At 36.3% G+C, this 24450-nt stretch overlaps 1 protein-coding gene across 4 annotated transcripts in view; it reads left to right on the forward strand.

Moving 5' to 3' along the window:
- Positions 1 to 24450, forward strand: part of LOC110346362 (uncharacterized) — a 316545-nt gene that overhangs the window by 187925 nt on the left and 104170 nt on the right. Inside the window, exon 6 of one of the 4 annotated variants that reach the window (XM_087201375.1) lies at positions 1674 to 19858. The exons of the other annotated variants lie outside the window; for them this stretch is intronic. Within the exon in view, the coding sequence (XP_087057501.1) occupies positions 1674 to 1730 (57 nt within the window). The 3' untranslated portion in view covers positions 1731 to 19858. Of the gene's footprint in view, positions 1 to 1673; positions 19859 to 24450 lie in introns of those variants that run through there. 4 annotated transcript variants of the gene reach the window in all.

A 24450-nucleotide genomic window follows, 5' to 3' on the forward strand; every position in this document is an offset into this window, starting at 1 on the left:
CTTGATAGGCTGTCCGAGAGACATGGAGTGTTGTGAGTTACAATCCATGGGTCAGAGTTTCAAAGGAAGTATTGGGCTGTCTCCCATGTTTTTATTGAATGAACCTCATTCAGCAGTGTCATGCAGCAATTTTACAGAACAAAAGAAGCAAAACTTAGATATTATAGAGTGTTTAATTCAAAAGGCAGAGAACTCTGATCAAAACATGTAAAAGTAATGACAGAGTTTTCAGGGAATATGGAGAAAAATACTTCCATGAGTGTTGAAAAATACAGTAAAACTTTGGTTTCCAAGAATAATTTGTTCTGCAAACATGCTTTTTATCCAAAGAACTTGTATATCAAAGCAAATTCACTGTAAGAAATAATGAAAACTCAGATGATTTGTTCTAGAATTGAAAAATATTCATATAAAATGATGATAATACTGCAATAAAAACAAAATAATAAAGAAAATACCAAATATAATGAAAAATAAATAAATTAACCTGTGCTTTCCTTTGAAAACCTCCATGGCTGGTGGGAGGGAGATGAAAGAAAGGTTATTGTATTGGATGACTATCACTATCACTAGTGGAATCACTGCTGTCTATTGGCTCAATGGCGTCTTTCTTTTTGTGCAGTTTTAACAAGGAACCTATCCAATGACACTTGGTTTTGCCTCCCTTTGAGGATTGTGAGGAAATGTGCCACTGCATTGTTGTTGAACAGATTCATTGCTCACACTGCAATAGCCTTATTCGGTGTTGCTTTTCTACAACATTTTGCAGTTTTCCACATTTTATACATCTCCCTAATCTCATTTCAAGTGAGGGGTTGCTCTGCTTTTTGGTCCTCCTCCTCAGCAGATGAGATCTCCTCCATAACCTCTTGCTGTTGGGAGATGATCACCCATTAACCCATGGGGGTGGGGCATTGGTGTGATCATGTGACAGTTGGTGGCATGTACTAAGTGTATTGCAAGACATTGCTTGTTTATCAGGATAAAATTTATTAAAAATATTTGCTCATCTTGCAGAACACTAGTAGAACAAGTTACTCACAATCCAAGGTTTTACTATATGAGGTATTTAAAGTTAACTTGGTGCAATTGTTGGCTAAATCTGAAGAATTCTGCAAATAGTAGTAATGATTTTGTTTCAAGTACATGAACATCTTTGTTTCTATTGAGTCACACAGAAATACATGGAAACCTCCAGAGGAGAAATCCAGAGCAAACCCAAACAGGGATGGTTATTTTAACCACATTTGGCTGAGTTTCAGGATTTCCTCCAAAGGAGAATTATAACCTGTTACCAACACCCTTCATTAATGCATAGTGTAGAAACTTCAGTATAATCCTCCTTTCATCATGAAAGTTCAGTCATTTCCAACTTCTATTTTTTTTAAATGACCACCTGAAGTGTTATGGCCTGTATCTAGAAGTTTCATGTAGTCATAGGTGGGGCTTTTTGGAGGTGGCTGGATCTAGGATGTGTGAAGCTGGGGTCAAGGATGTGATGCTGGGATTGATTCACAGTGTGATGCTAGGATTAAGGCTGCCCCATCCTGGGTGTGAGTGCTACCCACTCTAAGGACGAGGAGTCTATATAGAAGATAAGGGACTGAAAGAGAGTCACTGGTCCCTTGTTGCTGCTTCATTACTTCTCTGCTTTCTTGCCTTCTGCCCACCAGAAACTGTTTCTCCTCTGCCATGACACCCTCTCTTGGAGACAGCCAACTATGAACTGAAGCTGATGAAGAAATAATGCACAACAGGGCAGGACTTTGTCTGTTGCCAAGATCCCTCTCCCCCATGTTTTTGCCATAGGATGTTCTGCTCAAGAAGTGTAGCTATTTGTACTACACAATGTTCCTGGCCAATGTATCAAAATGTTCTGTTTGAGCAAGAGCAGTGTAACTGTTTGTGCCCCACAATGGCTAAACCTAAGATTTCAAGAATGTTCTATTAACTCCAACCATTCGTTTCAATGAGTGTGCTTGCCCTGTAAGTGAGTCAACCCACCACTCTGAAGATCTCTATATAAGGCTTCTCACATTGCTATTCAGGGCTCAGACTTCAGAGTACGAACTCTTCTGAGTCCGTTGGCATGAAAAAGAATCCCTCCATCTCTCTGAGTGCCACTGGACTTCTTCACTGCCAGAGACCTCCAGATAGCCGTTACACTTGGCTGTAACACTTGGCTGTAATACTGAACTGTCACACTTTGCTGTAACAAAACCTCTACAGACTGTGAGCTACAATAAACCTTTTCTTCTTTAACTTTAGGAGTTGGATATTTTGTCTCAGCAATGAGAATAGTAGCCAAGACTTGAGGTAAAAAGACTCCTTCGTGTATTGTAGTGATTAATATTTGGAATTACATTATAACACCTAACTTGTGCAGAGAAGACTCTGATGTCCAGAGTAAACAAAACAGACAAGCCACATCAATTACCAACAGTGTTTAGGCAGGACCTGTTAGAGAGTATTTCTAGGCTGGCCATTCTGGTGCAAGTTCAAATGGGGTAGTGGGTCTTCAAGGCTGTGGTGGTTTGCTTCTATTTTATGTAGAGTAGCAGGGCCATGGAAGTTTTTCTGTGCTTTTCAGTGCTATCGGCACTAACTGCATGTGACTTTTAAGCACCTGAAACAGGGCTAATTGACTGAGGAATTGCATTTTTTATGTTATTTAATTTTAATTAAAAAATTTAGAGAGCTAAATGTGGCTAGTCATTATGGTTTGGACAGCACAGCTCTGAGGATATGAGACAGTGTTTTGGCCCCAGGTCCCTTATTCCTATTCCTAGATTAATGTTTACAGAAAGGTGTTCATTTCCAATAGAATCTTCTTGATTTGGAATTCTTATTATAGTAGATAGAGATCCCCTCACACATCTAATTCTGCTTCTCTGAAGCTCTTTTTCTTATATCATGCCTCCAAACCCAGTCTTGTGACAGAAATAGCACATTAAATGAGTTCAAAAGTCACTATAAACACAGCATATGTTGTTGAGTTTTTGCTAAAATACACAATTGAACTGTTACTTTCTAACAGGTTACTATTCTTGTTTTAGCACATAGGTTCAGTTTTCAAAAACGGCTTTGAAAGTCACTGTTTTCTTTGTGTGTATGTTTTTAAATAAAATACTCACTAATGGGCAATCTTAAAATGTGAGAACATTCTTTTTGGGGGCTATTAAACATATGGAGTGTTTGCACTTTCAGAAAGGAATGGATTAATGGAAACTTGGATTCTGTTATGCACTGGAACCATGGCTTTGCAACATAATTCATTGTAGGCTGATTACAATTCAGCCTTTTAGTAGGTTTCTACATGATCAGAGCTTTGGAGTTAGAATTTTTTGTTTGAAGTGATTCAAAAATAATGTCACTGTTTAAGTTATTCCATCTTCTCTCGATTCAGAGATTCAGATAAATATGCTAATGGTATGCTAAAAGGAGGCTGTCCATCTCTGATTATATTTAATTCATTATGCATACATTCATCCAATACATAAAAATCTCAGAAATTTACCATGGGTTTATGTTATTAGGAGGATTAATCATTTTACATTATAAATATTAACATCTAAAGGCCTGGCACTTGTCTTTCAGTTTTTGAATTCTTTTGCAATGGGCTAAGCATAAGAGAGATGACATGGAATTTCTCTTTGCTGAATTTTTTTCAGATGAGATATAGTCCTATTAGATTCTTCATCTACTTACTTTCAAATATCAAATAATAGAGATATGTTTTAAGTTTTTCAACATTGTGGCTTCTAGCTTATAGCATTAATCTTAATTGTAGGCAATACTTGTCTATTAATTAAAATGATAAAAATAATGATAAAGGTTCAAAATGCAATTCATTAAGTGAGTCAGACCACACAGCACAATGTGGAAAACCATGTGACTTCACTGGATAACATGAGACCGTAGTGAGGAGAAGCAGGCATTTGAGAAGGGGAAGCAGCAGGTGCATGCTTTGGCTCCATTTCCTGGTATCTCTGATCTGGGAAAGATATGTAAGAATCTTTATGCTTCAATTCCTTCACAGAATTGGAGATAAAATGCTTTGCTTTTGTTCTGTACCAATAAAGATTACATATGAAAATATCTTGAAACTGGAATGTGTTATACAAATGTCAAGTATTACTATAACTCCAGGAGCAATACTTTGGAACAATTATTTTAACGTTTTATATATTTTTACATATAAAATATATTTTATATAAAAGAAGAAAAAATGCTGATTTCTCAACTTATATTGACAGACTGGTTTTTGTGAACTGCTAAGGCTTTTATCTCTTTAGGATGACCTTGGATAGAAGGGTAAGGTTTTATTTATTTATTTTTAAATGGCTATATAGTGTCATGACCCTTCTAGTGTTTGATATCAGTGATTAATAACAGAATCATCAACAAGAGATTTATTTCCTTAAATGCAATACAGCATTAGTAGTAAAATTAAGAAGGATTTTTAGAACAATAGTGACATGGGGACACGCAAAAAGTTGAAAAGATTATTTTTGATATTTCTAAAAAAGTACTGAAGCATTTTCCCCACATAAAGAACAGATGTTTCCTTGAACTTTCCTAAATTTATTTATAGTTAATGCTGTTCTCTTCTTTCATCTTGTATGGGACCAGGCTTAGGAGGTTAGCAGATAAGTGCCTCTAAAGTCCTGATTTGGTCTTGCATTTACCATTCCAAACAGCTTCACTTAGCAGTAGGGTATCAGATGCTAAGTGAAATAAGTCTGACACAGAAGATTAAATATTACACAGCTTCTGCTATGTGGGAAAAGTAAAATATGAATAATTTAAAGGGAAAAATAAAGGAGAGATGATAGGAAACAGGGAAGTACACTTTGTGGAGGTGGGAAGAGGATGTGGTGATGGAAGAAGAGTATGGAGAGGGAGGGGAAGTGAAATGGTTAAGATGCAATAAGTATACCTGGCAATTCCCCAAGATGAAAGTAATTATTATGTATTGCAAACAAATACAAACAAAAAACAAAACAAAAACCAAAAAGCAGCTTCCAACCAGGTAAGCATTATTATTATTAATTTGAGTAGTTTGAGGGATGTAAATTGCATACAGTAAAATTATGTGATTTTATGTACAGTTCAGGATTTTTAGTGGGTGTGTGAGGTTGTGCAAGGATCATCAGAATGTTTCACAGCTCTTGCATCAACCTAAAAAACTCTCTTCCAGTTTGCCAACAATCTTGATCCCGTTTGCATCTGCAGGTAGCTATAATCTGGTTTCTAAGACCACAATTTGCCTTTTACAGAAATCTCATGTAAATAGTGTCACATAATATGTAATCTTTTGTGTCTGGCCTCTTTCACTTAACAAAATGTTTTTAAGGTTCCCCTGTATTGTAGCAGGTATCAAGAGTTTATTCCTTTGTGGTGCTGAGTAGTAGTCCACTGTGTGACTGTTACATTTTGTTTTATTTGTTATGTTTGTTTATTTTGTTGATGAACATTTAGATTGCTTTTTGGGAGTCTTAGAAATTACATAGATTAAAAACTCAACAGTCTCTTCAGACCAGGTATATCCTGCCAGAGGGATTCTTCAGAAATAAGTACATAAAAGCCACAGGAAGAGCCTTTAATGTTGTCTTTTTGGCTAGCAAATTCTACTAGTGTGTTGGTTATTTTTCTCTCATTGCTGAGACAAAATACCCGTCACCCAGAGTTAAAGGGGAAAAGGTTTATTTAGCTTACAGTTTGTAGAGGTTACAGTCCATAATTGGCTGGCTCCAAGCCAGGGTGGCAGAGGGGCAACAGTTCGTAGGGGCAGAAGCACCATAAGCAACAAGAGATCTTAACAGCATTTCTCTGCCTCTTTTATTTTATTCAGACTACTTAGGGCAGGTAGTACTCACACCCTTAATCCTAGTGTCCTTGGGCCTAGCCTCACCATGAATCAATCACACACTCTAGATTCAACCACCTCAAAAATAGCCTAGGACCACATGAGGCTTTGAGGGGACATCTAGACACAAACCATAACAATCAGTATGATAGGGAGTTCTGGCTGAGGCAAAAAACTACCTTGGTGTGCCTGGGGAGGAGGACTGAGTTTGCAGTTAACTTTTTCTTCTCAATATCTTTGAGTATTGCTTTGTTTTATAGGCTATATAGTTGGCATTTGTTTTATAAATTAATCTGAGAATTAATTTAAGAAATACAAAAATATACAGGAGAATTTAAGCCACTTATATTTACTTTTATAACAGATATGCTTAACTTTATGTCTATGATTTTGTTGTATACTTCTTTTATGAATTCTGGTAGTATCAATTTTAGTTTCATAATCTCTATTATACTTTTATTTTTAATTCTTCTAGAAACTATGCTTAAGCTTGGATAGATTGTATTTTAACTTTAAGTTGAGAACATTAAGACAGCCTATATCATTTTACTCTATCTTTTATGAAAAGAAAGCTAATCCAGCCCTTCTCAGGATGAGCAATATTGCAAAATGACTTGATTTTGGCAGAGGAAAATGAAGACTCTTGTGCAAGAAGTGGCCTGTAAATTGGCTCTTGAACAATTGGTAGCAAACAAATATATAGAGCTAAAGAGACAGACACAGCTATATGGCAATTTTTATAAATTATATAAAAATGCTCATTTCACCATTTTTTAAAAAAGATAATGGTGCCTTGGCTGTTCTAATTTGATTCAGAGCCCTAATATAATCCTGAGAACAAACATTCTTCCTACAGTAGCTGCAAACGCCAGGGTTTGGTAGCAGGAGAAGAAGGGGTCTCTTTCTGGGGTAGAGACGCTGCAGCTGCAGAAGCTTCTGGGCGGGTGAGCCCCCAACCCTGCCTGTGTCCCTGAAACTGGGGCATGGAGATGGAGTGTAAAACACAGCAGAGACAAGTTCTGAGTGAAGAGCACACCAGCTCAGCCAGAGATAGCAGCAGTATTGTATATCTTCTTTGTAATCTACATTTTTATGATTCAATAAAAAATTTAAACTGCTTCTGAAAGTATTGACTTTTTGTATGTTACCCAAAATGAAGCTGCCTTCCATACAGCAGAGGCTTAATAAATGACTGTTGAATTGAGTGAATGCATGGATAAACACAGTTGTCAGATATGGCCCTGAAGAGGTGAAATGTTTAATTTAGTATGTATATTCACTTTCCATTTTGTTAATAAGAAACTACAGACTGGAGCTGCAAGATAACCTTTACTAATGAGAGTGACATTGCATACACAAACAATGGCAACTTCTTTACCAGGCTTGTAAAGTGTTTTCATTTTACAATCAAATTTGATTTGTCCTGCCAAATTTGCATTGCTCTGCTCATTATTATCAATAGCAGCTTCTTCCTTTTCTTTACCTATTTCCATTTAGATCATGGAGTAAATTACTAAATTGTATCTTCTTCAGCCAAGTATTTTTTTTTAAAGTAATGATGTAGTGATAATTGCTGTCAGTAAATGAGAATTTTGAAACTCATAAATCTGGGGTCCAGACCCTGGACTGTGGTAATTTTAGTTAGGCCATGCCAGGGTGCTTGGGAAACATTGTTAGACTTCCTAGGAGCCATTTTTGATAAAATGAGTGCATGTGCTGTGAGCCTCTTGCATTTCGCATTTACTATACCGACCTATAGGTTCCCGATTGGTACCGTTTGAGCTAACATATATAGAAACATACCGTATAACTGCTTTATCCAATGATACAGCATTCTAGCTAGAACTAATTACCTTTCATGTCAATACCATTCACAGATGAGAACAAGATTATAGGAGATATTTTATATACTTGGTGGCTAAATCAGAAGAAAGTTTAATTCAGCGGATTCCCAGGCGAAAGTGTCTTCAGATTCAAGGGGACAAACACAACCAGCACTTTGCAGCAAACTGTCTAACTCTCAGCCTCTGGGCTCATGAATTGTGTGTTCTTAGTACAGTTCCACTCATTTATAGAGGAGGAGGATGGGAGCTGTCACGTCTGTGTTTTAAGTGTGCTCAAGCTCTGCCCAGCTAATTACAAAGGCACAGTTAACTTCTTCCATAGGTACGTTTGAAGCTTGACTTGAATCCTACTTTTAGACCCCAGTTTATTCAGAACAAGAGGTATAGAAGATTTGTAATTCTCTATCTCATATCTATAGGCAATCTTTCAATTATACTGAATAACTTAGTAAGAAAAATCTGCATATAAATTGTATATTATGTGACAAATTTTTGAGCTTAGTATTTATCCAAGAAACTTTTAATAGAAAAAGCACATATAATGTATGTTCTCTATTTTCCTAAGTGAGAAATAATTAGCATTTTTCCTGAGTTTAACTTCTCACCTGGAAAATAATTCTTTCAAGAAAAGGCATCAGGAGATACATATCAGAAAAGAAAAACTAAGTTTCAAAATTAATTTTTCACACAATTTAAATGGTAATTAAAAACATCTTCCAAATCATAGGCAACTAGGGATCCTCAAAAGCAACCTAAGTAAGAGGCATTGGATTATTCTAACAAGTATCTAAAACTTTATTGCTTAGTGGATGTGAACTGTTAATATGACTCAAGAAGAAAAACTGAATTTTGGATACAACAGTCAACAGCTTTAAAATTATTATCATTTTTTGCATTGTTTCATTTTGCTTTCAAAAGAAAAAAATGAGAAATGCAATTAATATGGTTTAACTCTGCAGGATAAATATTATTATTTAATGATGTATAAAACAACTCTGTTCTAATAGCTTCATGCTGGGCACAGAAATGAAAAAACCCCCGAAATTTATGTTTATGCAAGTATGCATTCAGGACACTTTTTTATTTAGTTTTTTATTTTGAGCACATGGACTCATTTAACTTTGTTACCTATCAAGTGAATATTTTGAGAGACACTATGCATGTCACATAATCCTTAAAACTCTAAATGTCAGACTGAATAAATGTAAGATATAAGGACTGAAATTTAAATGTATCCATTTACTGAAAGACCATTTCCTTTGCCCACTTCACTAATTCTACTAATGTATAAAGATATGTCATAATAAATAATGATGCAGGTGACATTGCTGAGTGAGCACCAGCTATGGTCAAAACACAGTCAGAACCCAGTGCATCTGCACTTTGTCGAGATGAGCATGGCTCCTAGAATTAAATTCTGACTCCAGAGTCAGACATTGAATGCTTTCACAAATCAAACTGTATTTGCATTGAATCCTTTCTATCTTTCATGGTGAAACCACCCTTTCCTGTTTTATCCACATTCTTGAAGGTTTTCGTTCTTCTTTGTTTTTTCTTGTCTTGCTCCTTCCATCTGGAATGGTCTCATTGTACAATTTTGTGTGTCTGATTTGTACTTTTCTGGAACATTATATCTGTTTTTATTTTTAGTCAAAATGATGTATTTATACATTTTTGTGGTGTTTATTTCCCACTTGAATTATATTTAGTTTTGAACATGTTCTTTCTTTTCCTCTAGATTGCAAATTTTATAAAGGCATAGGCAGTGTATTAGCTAGCTATTCCTGTGTTTTTCATATCACGTTGGAAAGTGCCTGTGTTCATTGCTTTTCTCTCATTGTTGAGAAAAAAATACCCAACACCCAAAGTTAGAGAGGAAGGGGTTTATGTGGCTTACCGTTCATAGAGGTTTCAGTTCATAATCTCCAAGGCAGGGATGGCAAATAGGCATTGCAGAGGGAAGACAATATGGTGTGCACAAAGCAGCAAAGGTAACAGGAGAGTTTAACAACATCTTTTTGCCCCTTTTATCTTATTCAGACTACTAGGATTAGGGTGGTGCCAAACCAATTCATGTGTAGTGGTTTAGTAATCGCACAGCCTTAACCCAAGAATCACACATTTCAGATTCAATTACCTCTGAAAAAGAAAGCCCCACCTTATTTGCATGAGACTTTAGGGGGACATCTAAATACAAACTATAACAGTACCTATTATAGGTTCCTAGGACATGCGTTTTAAAGATGGTACTGCACTCCACTGGAAAACACACAGGCATGAGTAGCAAACTCTTGATGAATTATTTTTTTCTTATATATTGGCTACTTTTTGCTTTTATCATCCTCAGCTTGAGCCTTTCCGCCTCTAAAGCTTATATAGTTTTTAAAAAAGGAATTTATAAATGAAAAAAGCAGTACTAGTTTAAATAGGCAAAAAGAATCATCTGAACTTTGATGAGAAGGTAGAGAGTAAATGCCCTACCGGAAATGTGGAGTCCTTCAGTACAGTAGAGTTGTTAGTAGTAATGTTCCCCTCGTAACTCTTCGGGTATATTGCAAGGACATTAATGGTGATGGTAGGAAACTAAAGATGCATCCAAGACATATGTTTTGTCTTTCATAGCAGCTGTGTATATCATTGTTAGTCCGTAGATAATCCTTTAGTTTGAAGGAATACAATTTCCATTCCTGGACACAGTTACTATCACTAGACTGTCAAACAACTTTAAATAAATGACTTCATGTTTTAGGGTTTCTTTTTAAACTAAGAGAGGTTGTGCAATGTGCTAATTAAGAGAACAATTTGACTGGCTAGGTTCAAAGCTAGTAGTTACCTTAAAGTAAAGCTTTACTTTTGTTTCATTATACATAAAATTAGTCCTTACTTTGGAATGTTGTATGGTTTAAAAATGATAGCATATGTAAAGGATGTAGGATTTATCATTAGTATAAGGGTACAGCTATCAATAATGACATTTTTTGGAGTGAGAAAACAGCTTCCTATTGTAATTTGTTTTGCAGGTGTCTTCTTTCCTTTTCCCTTAGATTTAAGAAAAAAAATCTTCCCAATACTCTTTCCTAATTCCATATTGTGTATTACATAAGTAATGTAGCAATTTAATTGTTTTGGAGATTGTTTATTGGGATATCTTTTATTTTTTATTAAATGATAAACTTCCTGTATTCATCAATGTGTTTAGATACAACACAACTCACTCTGATTATTTAAGTAGAATGTGTTTTAAAACAGAACATAGACATACTCAGAGGTCATTAAGAGGGCTGCTGAGAGAATTGAGTATTCAAGTGCAGAAGAATGAAACTAGACTTGTCTCACTAGTTATAAAAATCAACCCAAAATAAATTAAAGAGTTGAAGTTGAAACCTGAAACTACAAAACTAGCACAAGATAACGTAGCAGAAATCCTTTGAGATGTTGGAATAGACAAATATTTTGTTTTGGACAAGAAAGTATAGAAAACAAAACAAAACAAAAATTAGGTGGGATTACATTAAACTAAAAATCTGCATAGCAGAGGAAATAATTGACTGAGTGGAAAGACAATCTACAAAATGAGAGAAAATATTTGCAAAATATACGTGTCATAAAGGATTGATACCCAGAATATAAAAGGTACCTCAATAACTCAATAGAAAAAAGCCAAATAACCCACTTTAAAATTGGTGGTTATCAGGGAAGTATAAACAAAACCAAAATGCACAATGTAAATAAAAAACACCTTATTCCAGTAGGAATGACTATTATTAAAAAAGCAAATCACAACAAGCGCTGGGAAGGATGTAGACAAAAGGAATCTTTGCACACTGTTAGTGAAAATGTAAATTAGCACAGCCATTATGGAAAACAATATGAAGGTTTCTCAAAAATTTAGAAATAGATCCATTATATGACCCAGCAGTCCTACATATATATATATTCATATATATATATATATATATATGAATAAAATTAGTATGTCAAAGAGACATGTATTTCCATGATCATGTCAGCACTAGTCACAATAGCCACGAAGTGGAAACAACCAAAATGTTCATCAACTGATGACTGGATAATGAAAATGTGATACATGCACACCATGGAACACTATTTGGCTACAAAAGATTGAAATCTTGCCATTTGTGACAACATAGATGGAACTGGAGATTGTTACATTAAGTGAAATAATTGGAACATGGAGAGGTTAAGTATCATATGAACTGACTCATACATAGACTATAAGAAAGCTGATCTCATATAAGTTGAGAGTAGTGCCCTTGTTACCAGAGGCTGGGGAGAGTATGGAAGAGGAAGGGAAGAGGAGAGTTTGATATATGCATGGTAAGTAACAAATTCTGCTGTGTTATTGCACAGTGGGATGACTACAGATGATAATGTACTATAATTTTAAAATGCTGGAAGAAGGGAGTTTGAATGTTTTCCCATAAAGAAATGATGAATATTTGAAGAAATAGATATGCTTATCCTGATTTAAGCATTAGACAATGTTAATATGTACCAAAATATCATATGGAGGCCCATAAATATGTACAATTTTTATGTTTCTATGTATTAAAAATAACTTCACATTAAAAATCCACTTGTAGCAAATCCTCTTACAGCAATGCTGTAATGAAAAGCCTCATATGTAGATCTTTGGCATGTGTGTGAGTTGCTTATTGGATAAATTTTCTGAAATTGAATTGCCACATCAAAATGCATTTGATTTGATAACTTTTGCTAAAGTGCCTTCTGTAGAAGTTATTCTAGTTCTCACTTTCACCAGCAATGCCCAAGAATTTCACCTTTTTTACTCATATCTTTGCCACTTGAGTCTTTTCAATTTCTGGGCTTTGCTAGCCAAATTTTATACACGTACACACACATGTACATACATATTTAAAATATGTATAAAAGAGATTTTATATATATATCACTTTAAATTACTTTTATCCACTGTCCAAAATGGATGAGATTGAGCAGGTTTTTGTGTGGTTTGTTCTCCTTTTCTTTTAGCTTTTTGTTGTTATAGTTTGTCTTCCCACTGAAAGTTGGTCTTTTCATTGATTTATATGGTGTTTATAGTTTAAGTGTCTTTTTAAAAATTTGGTTTTGGTACCAGGAATTGAACTCAGGACCTTGCACTTGCCAGGCCAGGGCGGTGCCACTCAGCTAAATCCCCAGCCCTGATGTTTATAGTTTAGAAAGTTTATCTTTATCTGGCAGAAAATTGCAAATATTCTTGCAGTTTGGAAAAGGTCTTCTGATTTTGCTTTTATTGCTATTGAGCAATTGTCTTTTGACTTTACTTTTGGAGATAATTGCAAGAAGAAAACAATTGTGTGTATACCCAAATTTATCAGTTGGGAAGTTACACATTCTAACTTCTACATATTTTACAGCGATATTTATTTTTCCTGGGAATATACATAGGAATGCAAGAACTACTAGGTAAGTCAAGAAATCCAAATGTGGTATGTATGTATGGCATGGGTGAGGAGATCTGCTCATGGCATGATGGACAGGAAGGAGAGAATGAAGAGAGTAGGTTGGGAGGGAGATAACACCAGGTCATGCTCTTGTTGTTGTGAAAGCCTTAGATTAAGGGGACTGGAATAATTAATCTGGAAGAGGACATTTCAAAGCAGCCCAACAATGGGGCTGTGGCATGGATACTGTTGGGACCTTTTAGCCAGGTTTATAGTGCAAATCAGAAGCAAAAGGCAGATTTTGAAAGTTCTGTTTTGTCAGAAAGAAAATGCCCCCAAAGATGGAGCAGAGGGAAGCTTGGTTGCTGAAAAGATTAGTATTAAAATAAAGCCAAGTACTTTGGATTAGTAGAATAGGAAAAACGGCTTAAATCAGCAAGACTTCATCATTTGCAGAATCAAGGTTGCAAGACCTTAAGACATTCTTCCAGAAGAAAGCCCTGGGACACCTTGCTCAAGAAGTCATGCCTAGGTAATTGGTTCTCCAGGATTTGGTTTACAGTGCTCAGTCATCCATGCATTCAAAGGCTTCTGCAACCATGATTCAGAGGGTTATGGATACTGCTTGAGCTTGTGGCAGATCTTGGCATCATCCACATGGTAGTGGTTTTACAGACATGCAGAACTGTGAGTGTCAGGGAGACTCTACTCAGATTTCAGAAGAAGGCCTGAAAGGCCAAGCAATGTGCCCTGACAGTGTGTGAAACTGTGAGAGTGCCTGAGGCTCACCTCAGAGTCTGGTGTGAAAGATAGCCTTGGAAAGCTGAAGGGTCTGTGCTACAAGCCTGAAGGAACTGGAGACAAATGCTGAAAGGTAATGGAAAAACCCGGATCTCCTCTGAAGAAAAATGGAAGACTTTTTTCTTCTTTCCCTTTTTGTTCCTTCCAGGCTACAAGCCTGTTGGTTTGTGCCATCCGCATTCAGGATGGGTCTTCCTTCTTCAGTTTGTAGCTTACACATCAGTCGTCCATACACACCCAGAACAAAAGTTCCTTATTAGAGGTGTGATTTGTAAGTATTTTCACCCATTCTGTGGATTGTTTTTTTATTGTCTTGAGAATTTTTTTGAAGTATAAATTTTTTCATTTTGATGAAGTCCAATATATCTACTTTTTTCTTTAGTCATTTGAGGTGCAGGTATCATATTTGTAAAAAATCTACTGCCTATTCCAAGGCCATAAAGATTTATATCTCCATTTTCTTTAAGAATTTTATAGTTTTAGTCTCTATAATTATTTCTTTACTTCATGTAATGATGATGAATGCAATTGACTGTTTATCATCTATTAAAATTAATGCTATGTTGAAATCCTAACCCCTAAGGTCATGGTAGGAGAAAGTGAAGCCCTTGGATGTGATTTGGTTCTGGAGGCAGATCCCTTGTGGCTGGCATGAGTGCTCTCATAAAAGAGCACCAGGGGTATCCCAGGCACTTATTTTGTTACAGCAGTTTCAAGGGACTAAGACATTAAGTGTCCAACTTCATTATTTTTATTATTTTTAAAAATTAATTTTATTGGTACATTTCAGGTATATAATATAATGAGTATTATTATTATTATTTTAATGTAGCTATTTAGTTGTTCCATTTCTTAAAGCACTACTCTTTCTCCATTGCATTGTTTGGGCACTTAAAGGGGAAAAAAAACATGGACTATAAATGTAAGGTTTTATTTTGGGACCCTGAGTTCTATTCCATTGGTCTCTCTTTCTATTTTTATATCTGTAGTATTCTGGCCAGCTTTCTGAGCTGTGTAGTAAGTTTTGAAATCAGGAAATGTGCATCTTCCAACTTTGTTCTTCAAAATTGCTTTGGTTGTTCTGGGTCCCTTACTTTTCAGTATGCCTTTTTTATTCATTAAGTTTATTGGTACAATTTAGGTATACAATATTGGGAATTTGTACCTTTACATGATGTATCTTGGTTCTTATTTTTTCCCCCATTCCCCTGCCCTTCCTTCAACCTCTCCACCCATCCTTATTTAAAAGACTTTGTTTCCGTTTTTTCCTTTTCTCATATTTTTTTCCTTTCCCCTGCCCCTCCCACTTCCCCTTCCCCTTCCCCTTTGGACCTTTTCTTCCTTTGCACATTATCTAGTATACATTTTGATCCTCATTTACCATTTCACACCAGAGAAACTATGATTTTTTGTCATACTTGCCGATTTCTACAAAAAATAGGCCTTTTATAACTTTGATAGGGATTGCTTTAAATAGATGCCCTTTATCAGGTTAAGTTCCCTATCTTCTTTTCATCAAAGTTTTATCATAAAAGTGTGTTGGATTTTTTTCAAATGTTTTTTCTTAATCAATAAAAGTGATCATGTGAATTTTGCTTTTTATTCTATAAATATAATGTATTACATTAATTTTTGGAAATTAAATCTACTTGAATTCCTGGGATAAGTCTTACGTAGTCTTCATGTATAATTTTTTTTAATGTTGAATTTGGTTTGCTAGGATTTTGGTAAAGATTTTCACATCTATGTTCATAAGAGATATTAGTCTGTGGTTTCTTGTTTTGTTTTGTCTGGTCTTGGTAATTGGTTATTATTGACCTCATAAGATGAATTTTGAAGTGTTTCCTCCTCTTTAATGTTATGGAGAAGTTTATGAATTTTAAATGTTTGGTAGAATTTACCAATGAAGCTATTTGGGACTGGGCTTCTCTTAGTGGATAGTTTTAAAATCTTAAATACAGTCCATTTTCTTATTAGCCTATTCCAATCCCTAATTTTTCTTGAGTCAATTTTGGTAGTTTGTGTCTTTCTACAAATTTGTCCATTATATCTAATTTATCTAATTTATTGGTATACATTTGATCATAGAGCATGAGTAGTGATGCAAAAGTCAGAGATTCTATCACCGACAGCATTTTTTTCATATCAAAATCACTATTAATCAATGCTGAGTATACATCCTACAGTTACAGGGAGCCACAGCTGCTTTGATTAGTTCTCTTTTGTGGGGAAAGTGAGTGGAGTAGGAAGATTTGAAGCACCCTCTCCTTGATACTTCTGAAAGCAAAGCAACTCTTCATATGACAAGTCAGGAACTCTAAAATAGGGACTAATGGTTCATCCAGTATTCATCCTGTTCTGCTAAGAATGGGAGTCTCAGGCCTACTTATTATACCACACGAATGAGAGAAAATACAGAGTAGTGAAAAAGAAATCAAAGTGTCAATTTAGAAGGAATGGATTCAGTTGTTTGTGAAGAGCCCATGCGTTTTCTGCGTCAGGTCTTTTGTTGAAAACTATAGTCACAATAGGATAGGCACTTGTATCCTGTGAATTTCCTAAAACCAGCACTCCATCTTCTCGGAAGTGGAAAGACTGTGTGTGTTATATGTGAGAGAGAACTAACAAAAGCAGCATTGGCTCCCCATAATGGTTAGGGTGTGTACTCAGCACCAATTAATAGTGACTTTGCTATGAAAAGTGCTATTGGCAATACTGAATGTAACATATAGGGGCTTCTGGTATAATCAATCATCCAGTAGATTTTGCTCATTTAGAGGCAACAGAAACGAAGGCTTCTCTCATTTTGAGAGTCTTTATTTCCCCCTCCCATAGTATGAGGTTCATTATGTTTTACCATTAACGTTAATGGGATTTAATGTGCAATGGGACAGAATAAGCCCCTGACTTTACACGCTGAAAGTGATTACAAAATCAGTGTTAGAAATCATACACCTATTTGTCCTAGAGGCGTATGACAAGTTTTCATAAATTCCTCGAAGATTTTCATTTTATGTGCTTTATTGTTTCAAACCAATGATCCTTAGATCTCATGAGCATGGGAAAATAATGTATACAAAACATATTTTTGTTTTCTAAAGCAAAATGTAGAAAGGGGCCTGACTTTTCATTTATGAGTGCCTAGCTTTAAAACAAGTGTTTTCTCCAGTACAAACTCACCTGATATTTTCCATCTCAAAGTTTATTCCACATTTTACTTGTAGGTTATGATTAGAACCTGACTGAAATAAATGTATTAGTTCTGGCAGAAAGTTCAGCCTACTTTGTAGGAGTTTAACTCAAGAAAGTGGCAGAACCTTGAAGAAGCTAATGAGGAAGAAATGGCAATTGGGAACCTTGTTGAGGCAAGTGAGAGAATTAAAAATGTCAGGTAATAAAGATAAAAGATTGAGACAAAAAGCTATAAGGAACCGGCAGAGAAGGTGGTGACAAATGCTCATCAATAACCAATGTCAGAATGCACTAGGGCATAACAATAAGGGAAATGAAGGAGATAAAATGTAAGTTGGAAGAGAATGAAAGAGACTTTGGATTGTAGAAGGGAAAGGGGCTTAGATAAGTACATAGTTTCCAACTGGAGTCAGGTCATGTTGCCGTGTGCTATGACATTAGATCCTTCCAAGGGGAATACATAAGGCAGAAGGAGGGCACAAGGTCACTGTTCTCATGATTAGGATATACAAACATATATATTCTTACAGTGTGGTGCAAGATTGAAGGCCAGGTTGGCAAATGTAATTGTGCCTTTAAATATTTTTAAAGCTATCAAAAAGAAGAAGAATTGGGGTTACTCAGAGTGGAGTGTGTGCTAAAAGGAGAGGGCACAGAGGTAGATTCTTTCAGAATAAAAGGAAACCCTTTGCCTACTGTGCTAGGAGCAGGGCATTTGGGGCTGGCAGGCTTGGGGAAAATTCCAGCTTTGGTACTTACCTGCCCTGCTGCATGGTCTGTATCATGTACAGTGTCTGGATTTAGAGAATGAGAATGCTCTTGTGCTATGTGAATGGACTGTATACTTGAAGAGTCTGGCACAAAATCACTCAACAATTTTATTCCTTACAAATACCTCAAGTTTCGTTGAAAATAGTTCTCATTTGAATGTATTGCTCTTCCCAGCAATTTTTTTTTCATATTTACTCTCTAAGTCTTCTTAGGGACCAGATTGAGTCCCTATTTTATAATAGCTGAACTTTCCTAATGTAGTAATTTTAAACAAGAATTGATTACTTAACAATCATATACTGGTAGTTTGCAAGCTATATGAAGGGTTGCCTGAGTTTATGACATTCTTAGGATTAGTTGAAGGCCTTGCACTTAGTAAAGTTTCAGTAAATTTTGGAAAGAGTGGACAAATGTCTCATCCCTTTCATTCCAATCTGATGTCTCTAGCTGTTTCTCCTTTGGCTTGTAGGAGTGAGCAGGCATTTGGGCATCTCATCTTCATGAGAATGATATTCCAAGAAGTCACATGTGAACTGAGTAAAGAGTACTTGGGACAGAGCAGTAGGTAGTCCATTTGCCACTGTTGGATGAGCTCTGGAGAAGCATTTGGGAGGCATTAGATCACAAAGTCTGATTACCCAGACAGGCAGATCACAGGGTAGAAGCATGGGATTGGAGTGATCCTGGGAATCTGAGGAGAGGTGGGACAGTGCAGAGAGGGCATCCCTCTGGCCAAGGTGATCTTGGTGCAAGTGGACCTGAGGAGCGTGGGTTCCAGTTGCCTGAGGTGCAGGAAAGGGGACCTTTTGGCAGGGAGGAAACTGTGCACAGCTGACTCTGACTGTTGCTCTTGCACTTTGAATATCTGCTGGTACCCCTTGCCTTCACACCTTCCTCCTCAGCCCACAGCCCTCACCTCTCTTTCCTGGTACAAAAGCTTTACTTCTAATCACTCCCTGGGAACACAGTCTTTTAGCTCCCTCTGACTTTCATATTTTTGATGCCATTTTGCCTCTTATAATCTGTGCTTATGAATTTGTGTTTTTTGGATCATTGCTTTATTCACTTAATACTCTGAAATCTTAACTTGATTCACCTTCCCCAAGGCTAGGGACTTATTATCTCTTGTGGCATCAAATACAGTGGTTTGTTTCTTCTGTAAATGTTGACTTACTTGGGTGATACTTGTACTTGTTACAAAAGCTACTTTTCTCTTCATGGAGTGTGTGGCTGCAGTTAATAGATTATATCTAATATTTGCAAAGTATATCCTGGAATAATAGAAGCCAAGGTCTGTGTACTTGAAGCCAAGGTCTTTGTTTTCCAGGTAAGGAAATACAGAACCTGAGAACTGACTGCTCGCTCAAGGTCATTCAGAATGGAAACTTGACCAGTGTATCCAGACACCTAGTCTGGGCTCTTTCACTGATGAAATTCAATTGCAGCAATGATGGCTGACAACGAACTTTCCTGGGTTGAATCTGAGTATGTTCCATAGCAAGTGCTACACAATAAAAGAGGAGACCGAATTCTACTAGTATAAGCTGAAATGAAACTAAAAGGAATATGACATGCCTGTTTAAAAATGTTTAATTTCATAAAACTCAATGGATCAAAGTAATTATAGAGTAGTAAAAGGTGAGCTGAAGCCATAGATGGACCCGAAAAGAGATAAGGCAAGACTTTTTAGAACAGCCACTGTTCTTCCTACAAAACATTTTCTGGTTTTGTTTTCTATTGTCTAGTTTTTATTAAACTGGCTGGGTTGCAAACAAAGCCATGGTAATATAATGTGGATACAAATTATTCATGAGCACATCTTTCCTTACATGAGGAAAAACATCCATTGAAATAACACAAATGTAGCCCTAAATTTTTTACATTTTATATTTATGTAAGTGTGCCAGTTATCCTTATAGCATATCAACTTTTATTTACATTTATTATTTTATTTTATTTTAAATTTACAATTTGTAAATTTACACTTTAATAGTCTAGCATTTTCTCCTTTAAAATATGCACTGCCAAAAATACACAAAGGAAAAAAGTCAAGAAATTCTGCTGCCAACACTGAACATAATTTTCATATCCTGGATAAAAGATCTACTTTTTAAAAAATGTCTTTCAAAGTTAGGATGATTCTAAATGAGTAAGGTTATACTATGAGGGTCACATTTCACTTGCAGGCAGCAGCCTTGAGAAATGGTGGGGAGATTTTTCTTTATCAGGAGTTATCTAAGGTACAGAAAAGAAATCAATGTTTTTAGAGAAAATTACAAAACTTTTCAATCTTCAGCTTTTTGAGATTAAATAAGTGCAATAAGAAATATCAATTTCAATTTTGTACAATGGGTCATTAATGAACTAAAATGAAATGAGAGGGGGAAAAGGAAAAATATTACTTACCGTGCATAGGAAGGAACAAAAAAGCACAGGAGGAGTGACACAAAGGATACACTGAAGGGGAGAAACAGACAGAGGTTGAGAGGGACCCTCAGGTAATAAAATCCAGCCCACAGTGTTGTAACTCTTAAAGTAATCTTTCATACTGTTTATTTCGGTGGAGGTTTGTGGAAGGCAGAGACATCCATGGTGATGCCGCCGTCAGATACCTGCTAGATGTGGCACTGTAGAGACTGAGGGCTGGCCCAGAGTGCTGGGGGGAGCCATTCAGGGACAGAACATGTTGCTGAGAGCTGGGGGCTGGGCTCCAGGCTGACCTTGCACCAATAGAAAGTCGCTTGCTTCAACTTTGGTGAAGGTGAATATTGTGTCTTTGCCGTTCATGACGGCTCCAGAAATGAAAATGTGTTAACGTGGATAGCAATGTTTGTAAATCTTAGGAAGACATAAAAATTAAAACTGGATAAAGTAGTACTGTAGTAATAACTTAGGATTTCTTTTTCACTAAGTATTTTCAATGTTTCTCTTTTTACTCTGTAAGTTCTTAACTGTTTTCTTTTTGAAAAAGATCAAGAAATGCTTTCCCTGCATAATCTTCTACTAACATATTAGAAGAGGTATAAATGTAGATAAAATTTATAATTTGTATAGTATATTTATGAATAGATTCATATGTTTATGTATGTTTTGTAAAGATATAGTGATAAATGTGAACATATCTGTCTTATCTATAACTTGATATGTAGGTGGATAGAAACAAATGAGAATTTTTTTTTTTTTAATTTGGAAAGAGCAAACTTGCTGCTAGTGAAGTCCTCTCTGAAATGACCTGACTGCTTGAAAGAACAGGCAGTGTATATCAGTAAGGGATCAGTGAAGAAATGAAATGCTCTTTTAAGGAAAATGGGAGTTGATAAAGGAAATCAGATGCCAACCAAAAGAGGATACTAGATTTCTGAAATGATCCTCTCTCAGCAAAATGAAGCTATTACCTCCAGGACCTCCACTAGTTCTGTGATATCAAGACACATCCTATAGCTATGATCCAAGCAGAGGAAGCCAGAATCCAGAGCAGGTGGTCTCTACTACCCCTATTCCCCTAGGATGCAGAAGGGATACTGAAGACCTGGACAGATCTTTTTTCCTAGCCAGGAGCAGATTCATCTTCCAAATCTCATTCATCCTAACTTACACCGTGAACATGATGAGGAGAACATGGGAAGTGCAGTTTCTACGTCTCCAGCTGGAAGGAGGGAGGAACAGAAGTGTACACTACAGATTCATGCTCCCACCTCAGAGATGGCACCAACAGCTCAGTGCAGGAGGCTGTCTGGATCTAACATCCAGCATCCAGCTCCCCACAATACCCTGACCTATGGCAGAATCAAGGCTGAAGCTATGTGCTTCGTGGTGGATCCCTTGAATCAAAGCCCCGTAATTTAAAAAACAAAAGAATGAAATAAGTTATCATGTATAAACCCTGGTGGTTGGGCACTTCTGTATCTTCCACAAAATAATGGAGGCTTTCTAATCAAAATACTACTGAAAGAAGACTCATGAGAATTACATATCACTTAAATTTATCAGGGCATGCTCTTATGGAATGAAGTGTTTTAGATTAGACAACTTTTTATACATTTTAGGTTTGACAAGTTTTCTGATAATGAAAGTAAAATGAAGTGAAGCTCAGCCAGTCCCAGCACCCAGAAGGAAGCTCCCCCGCCTCCATCCTAGGCTCCTAGGGCAGTGAAGCTCAGCCAGTCCCAGCACCCAGAGGGAAGCTCCCTGCCTCCATCCCAGGCTTCTAGAGCACAGAAGGTGAGCCAGTCCCAGCACCCAGAAGGAAGCTGCCCTGCTGCCATGCCAAGCTCCTAGGCCAGAGAAGGTAAGCTGCATGGGTGCCAGAAGCACCCCTCCCCCACCGTGGAAATAAGAAGACACATACACAAGCCTCAAAAACAGACTTCCGGATCACCTACAGCAACCCCAAAGGGAAATGAGATGGAACAATCTGATACTCAACCACCTGGACTCTCTGAACTGGCAACAAAAGAGGATCTGGGAAAAATGAAATCAGAAATAGTTACTCAGATAACAGCAAAGATTTTGCTCATGGTGCAAGACATGATTAATAAATCTAGAGAGGACACAGATAAAAAAAGAGAGGATCTGAGGAACATGATGGAATCCCAACATAGGAAACAAATGGAATCCATAAAAACAGATACAAACAGATTTCCAAGAGATTAAAAACTCCATTGAAAGTCTGCACAGCAGAATGAACCAATGTGAGGATAGAATTTCAGATATAGAAGATAAGATTGCAATTAGTGAGGAGGAAAAGAAAACTTGCTTTAAAATTGTAAGGGAACATGAGAAATCAATCCAGCAGCTGCTAGATGATGCAAAGAAGAATAACCTAAGACTGATTGGAGTCAATGAAGAAACAGGAGAGAGTGCAGATGACATAAAAAAAACTGTTCACAGAAGTGATGGCAGAAAACTTCCCAAGGAGGGGAAAAGAACTTGACATACAGATAAGTGAGGCATATAGCACTCCAGCTAGGCTTAATCAAAAAAATCTACACATAGGCATATAATAGTTAGGATTCCAGAAATCCAACAGAAGAATACAATTCTACAAGCAGTGAGAGAAAAGAAACAAATCACATACAAAGGAGAGCCCATCAGAATCACAGCAGACTTCTCAATGCAAACCCTCAAGGCAAGAAGAGCTTGGAGTGATGTATTTCAAGCCCTAAAGGAAAACAGCCTCCAACCCAGATTGATGTACCCTGAAAAACTATCTTTCAAAATTGATGGAGAAATAAGATACTTTCATGATGAAGAGCACCTCAGGAACTTCATGAATACCAAACCAGCACTCCAAAAAATTTTAGACAATACCCTAGGAAAAGACAATGAGGATCACAACCCTAGGAAACCCAGCAGAATGAATCCATTGGGTGTGACAAATTAAACGCAAAGGGGGAGAATCCAACAAAAAGAAAAAGTCATGACAAGGCTTTTAAAACCTTTGACTTCATCTCCCTAATGAGTGTGTAATTCAATCTTATTATTGTACTGATTAGTATTTTTCTGATTCTAGAGTTGCACACCATTCCTTGTGCTATACTGGCTATTTATCATCTTATGTCTACATTTTAATTGGGTTGTCTATTAATGAGCTCTAAGAATTCTTTATATATTCTGGTCATAGGTTATATGCATTGTAAATATGGTGTGTTTAAGGACTACTTTTCATGTTAATGATGTCATTTAAAGTTCTAAATTTTGATGGAATCTCATTTATCAATTTTTTTTCTTTTATACATCATGTTTTTTGTATCCTAGGTAGTTCTTGCCTACCCTGAATTCATAAATATTTTCCCTTATAATTTCTTCTTAAAGTTTCATACTTTTAGGTTTTCTTATTTAGGATCATAGATCCCTTCAAGTTATTTTCATGTATGGATAAAAAGGGTTGAGGTTAATTTTTTATATACGGAAACCAGGTGTTCTAGTGCCATTTGCTGAAGACACTATCTCTTCCTCGGCTCATGAATCGAGTTTATATTCTATAAAATGCTAATGTTAAATAATCTTTCAAAACTCAGTGGACCATATATGAGTGGTTCTATTTCTAGATTCTCTGTTTTATTCAAATGATCTATATGTCTTTCCTTACACCAACACTGCCTTGATTACTGTAGCTTTAGAAGAAGTCTTAAAATTGGGTGCTAAATGTCTTCCAACACTGTTTTTGTTTTTGTTTCTGGCTTTTCTGGGTCCTTTGTACTCCTACATAACTTTTAAATTTCAATATCCAGTTCTTCCTTTATAGCAAGTATACACAGACCTGAATTTTTATATATACCTTGTGTTTTCTAATCCTGCTAAATTCAAGTACAAGTTCTAGAGGCTCCTAGAGATTTCTTAGTATTTTCTCTGTAGATGATTATTTCATCTACATATAAAGATTTTGCTTCTGCCATGCCAATCCTATCCTAGTTGTGTCATTTTATTGCCAGACTATTTTGGTTTAGACCTATGTTTCAAAGTCTAATGGACAGATGAAGAGTAGGCATATATGCCCTTGTTCCCCACTTTAGGGAGAAAGCATTGTATCGTCTCCATTCATAGA

This window comes from Heterocephalus glaber, unplaced genomic scaffold (assembly GCF_053883595.1).
Source record: "Heterocephalus glaber isolate CG9 unplaced genomic scaffold, H.glaber_assembly_v1.0 deba00000347, whole genome shotgun sequence".
NCBI lineage: Eukaryota > Metazoa > Chordata > Mammalia > Rodentia > Bathyergidae > Heterocephalus > Heterocephalus glaber.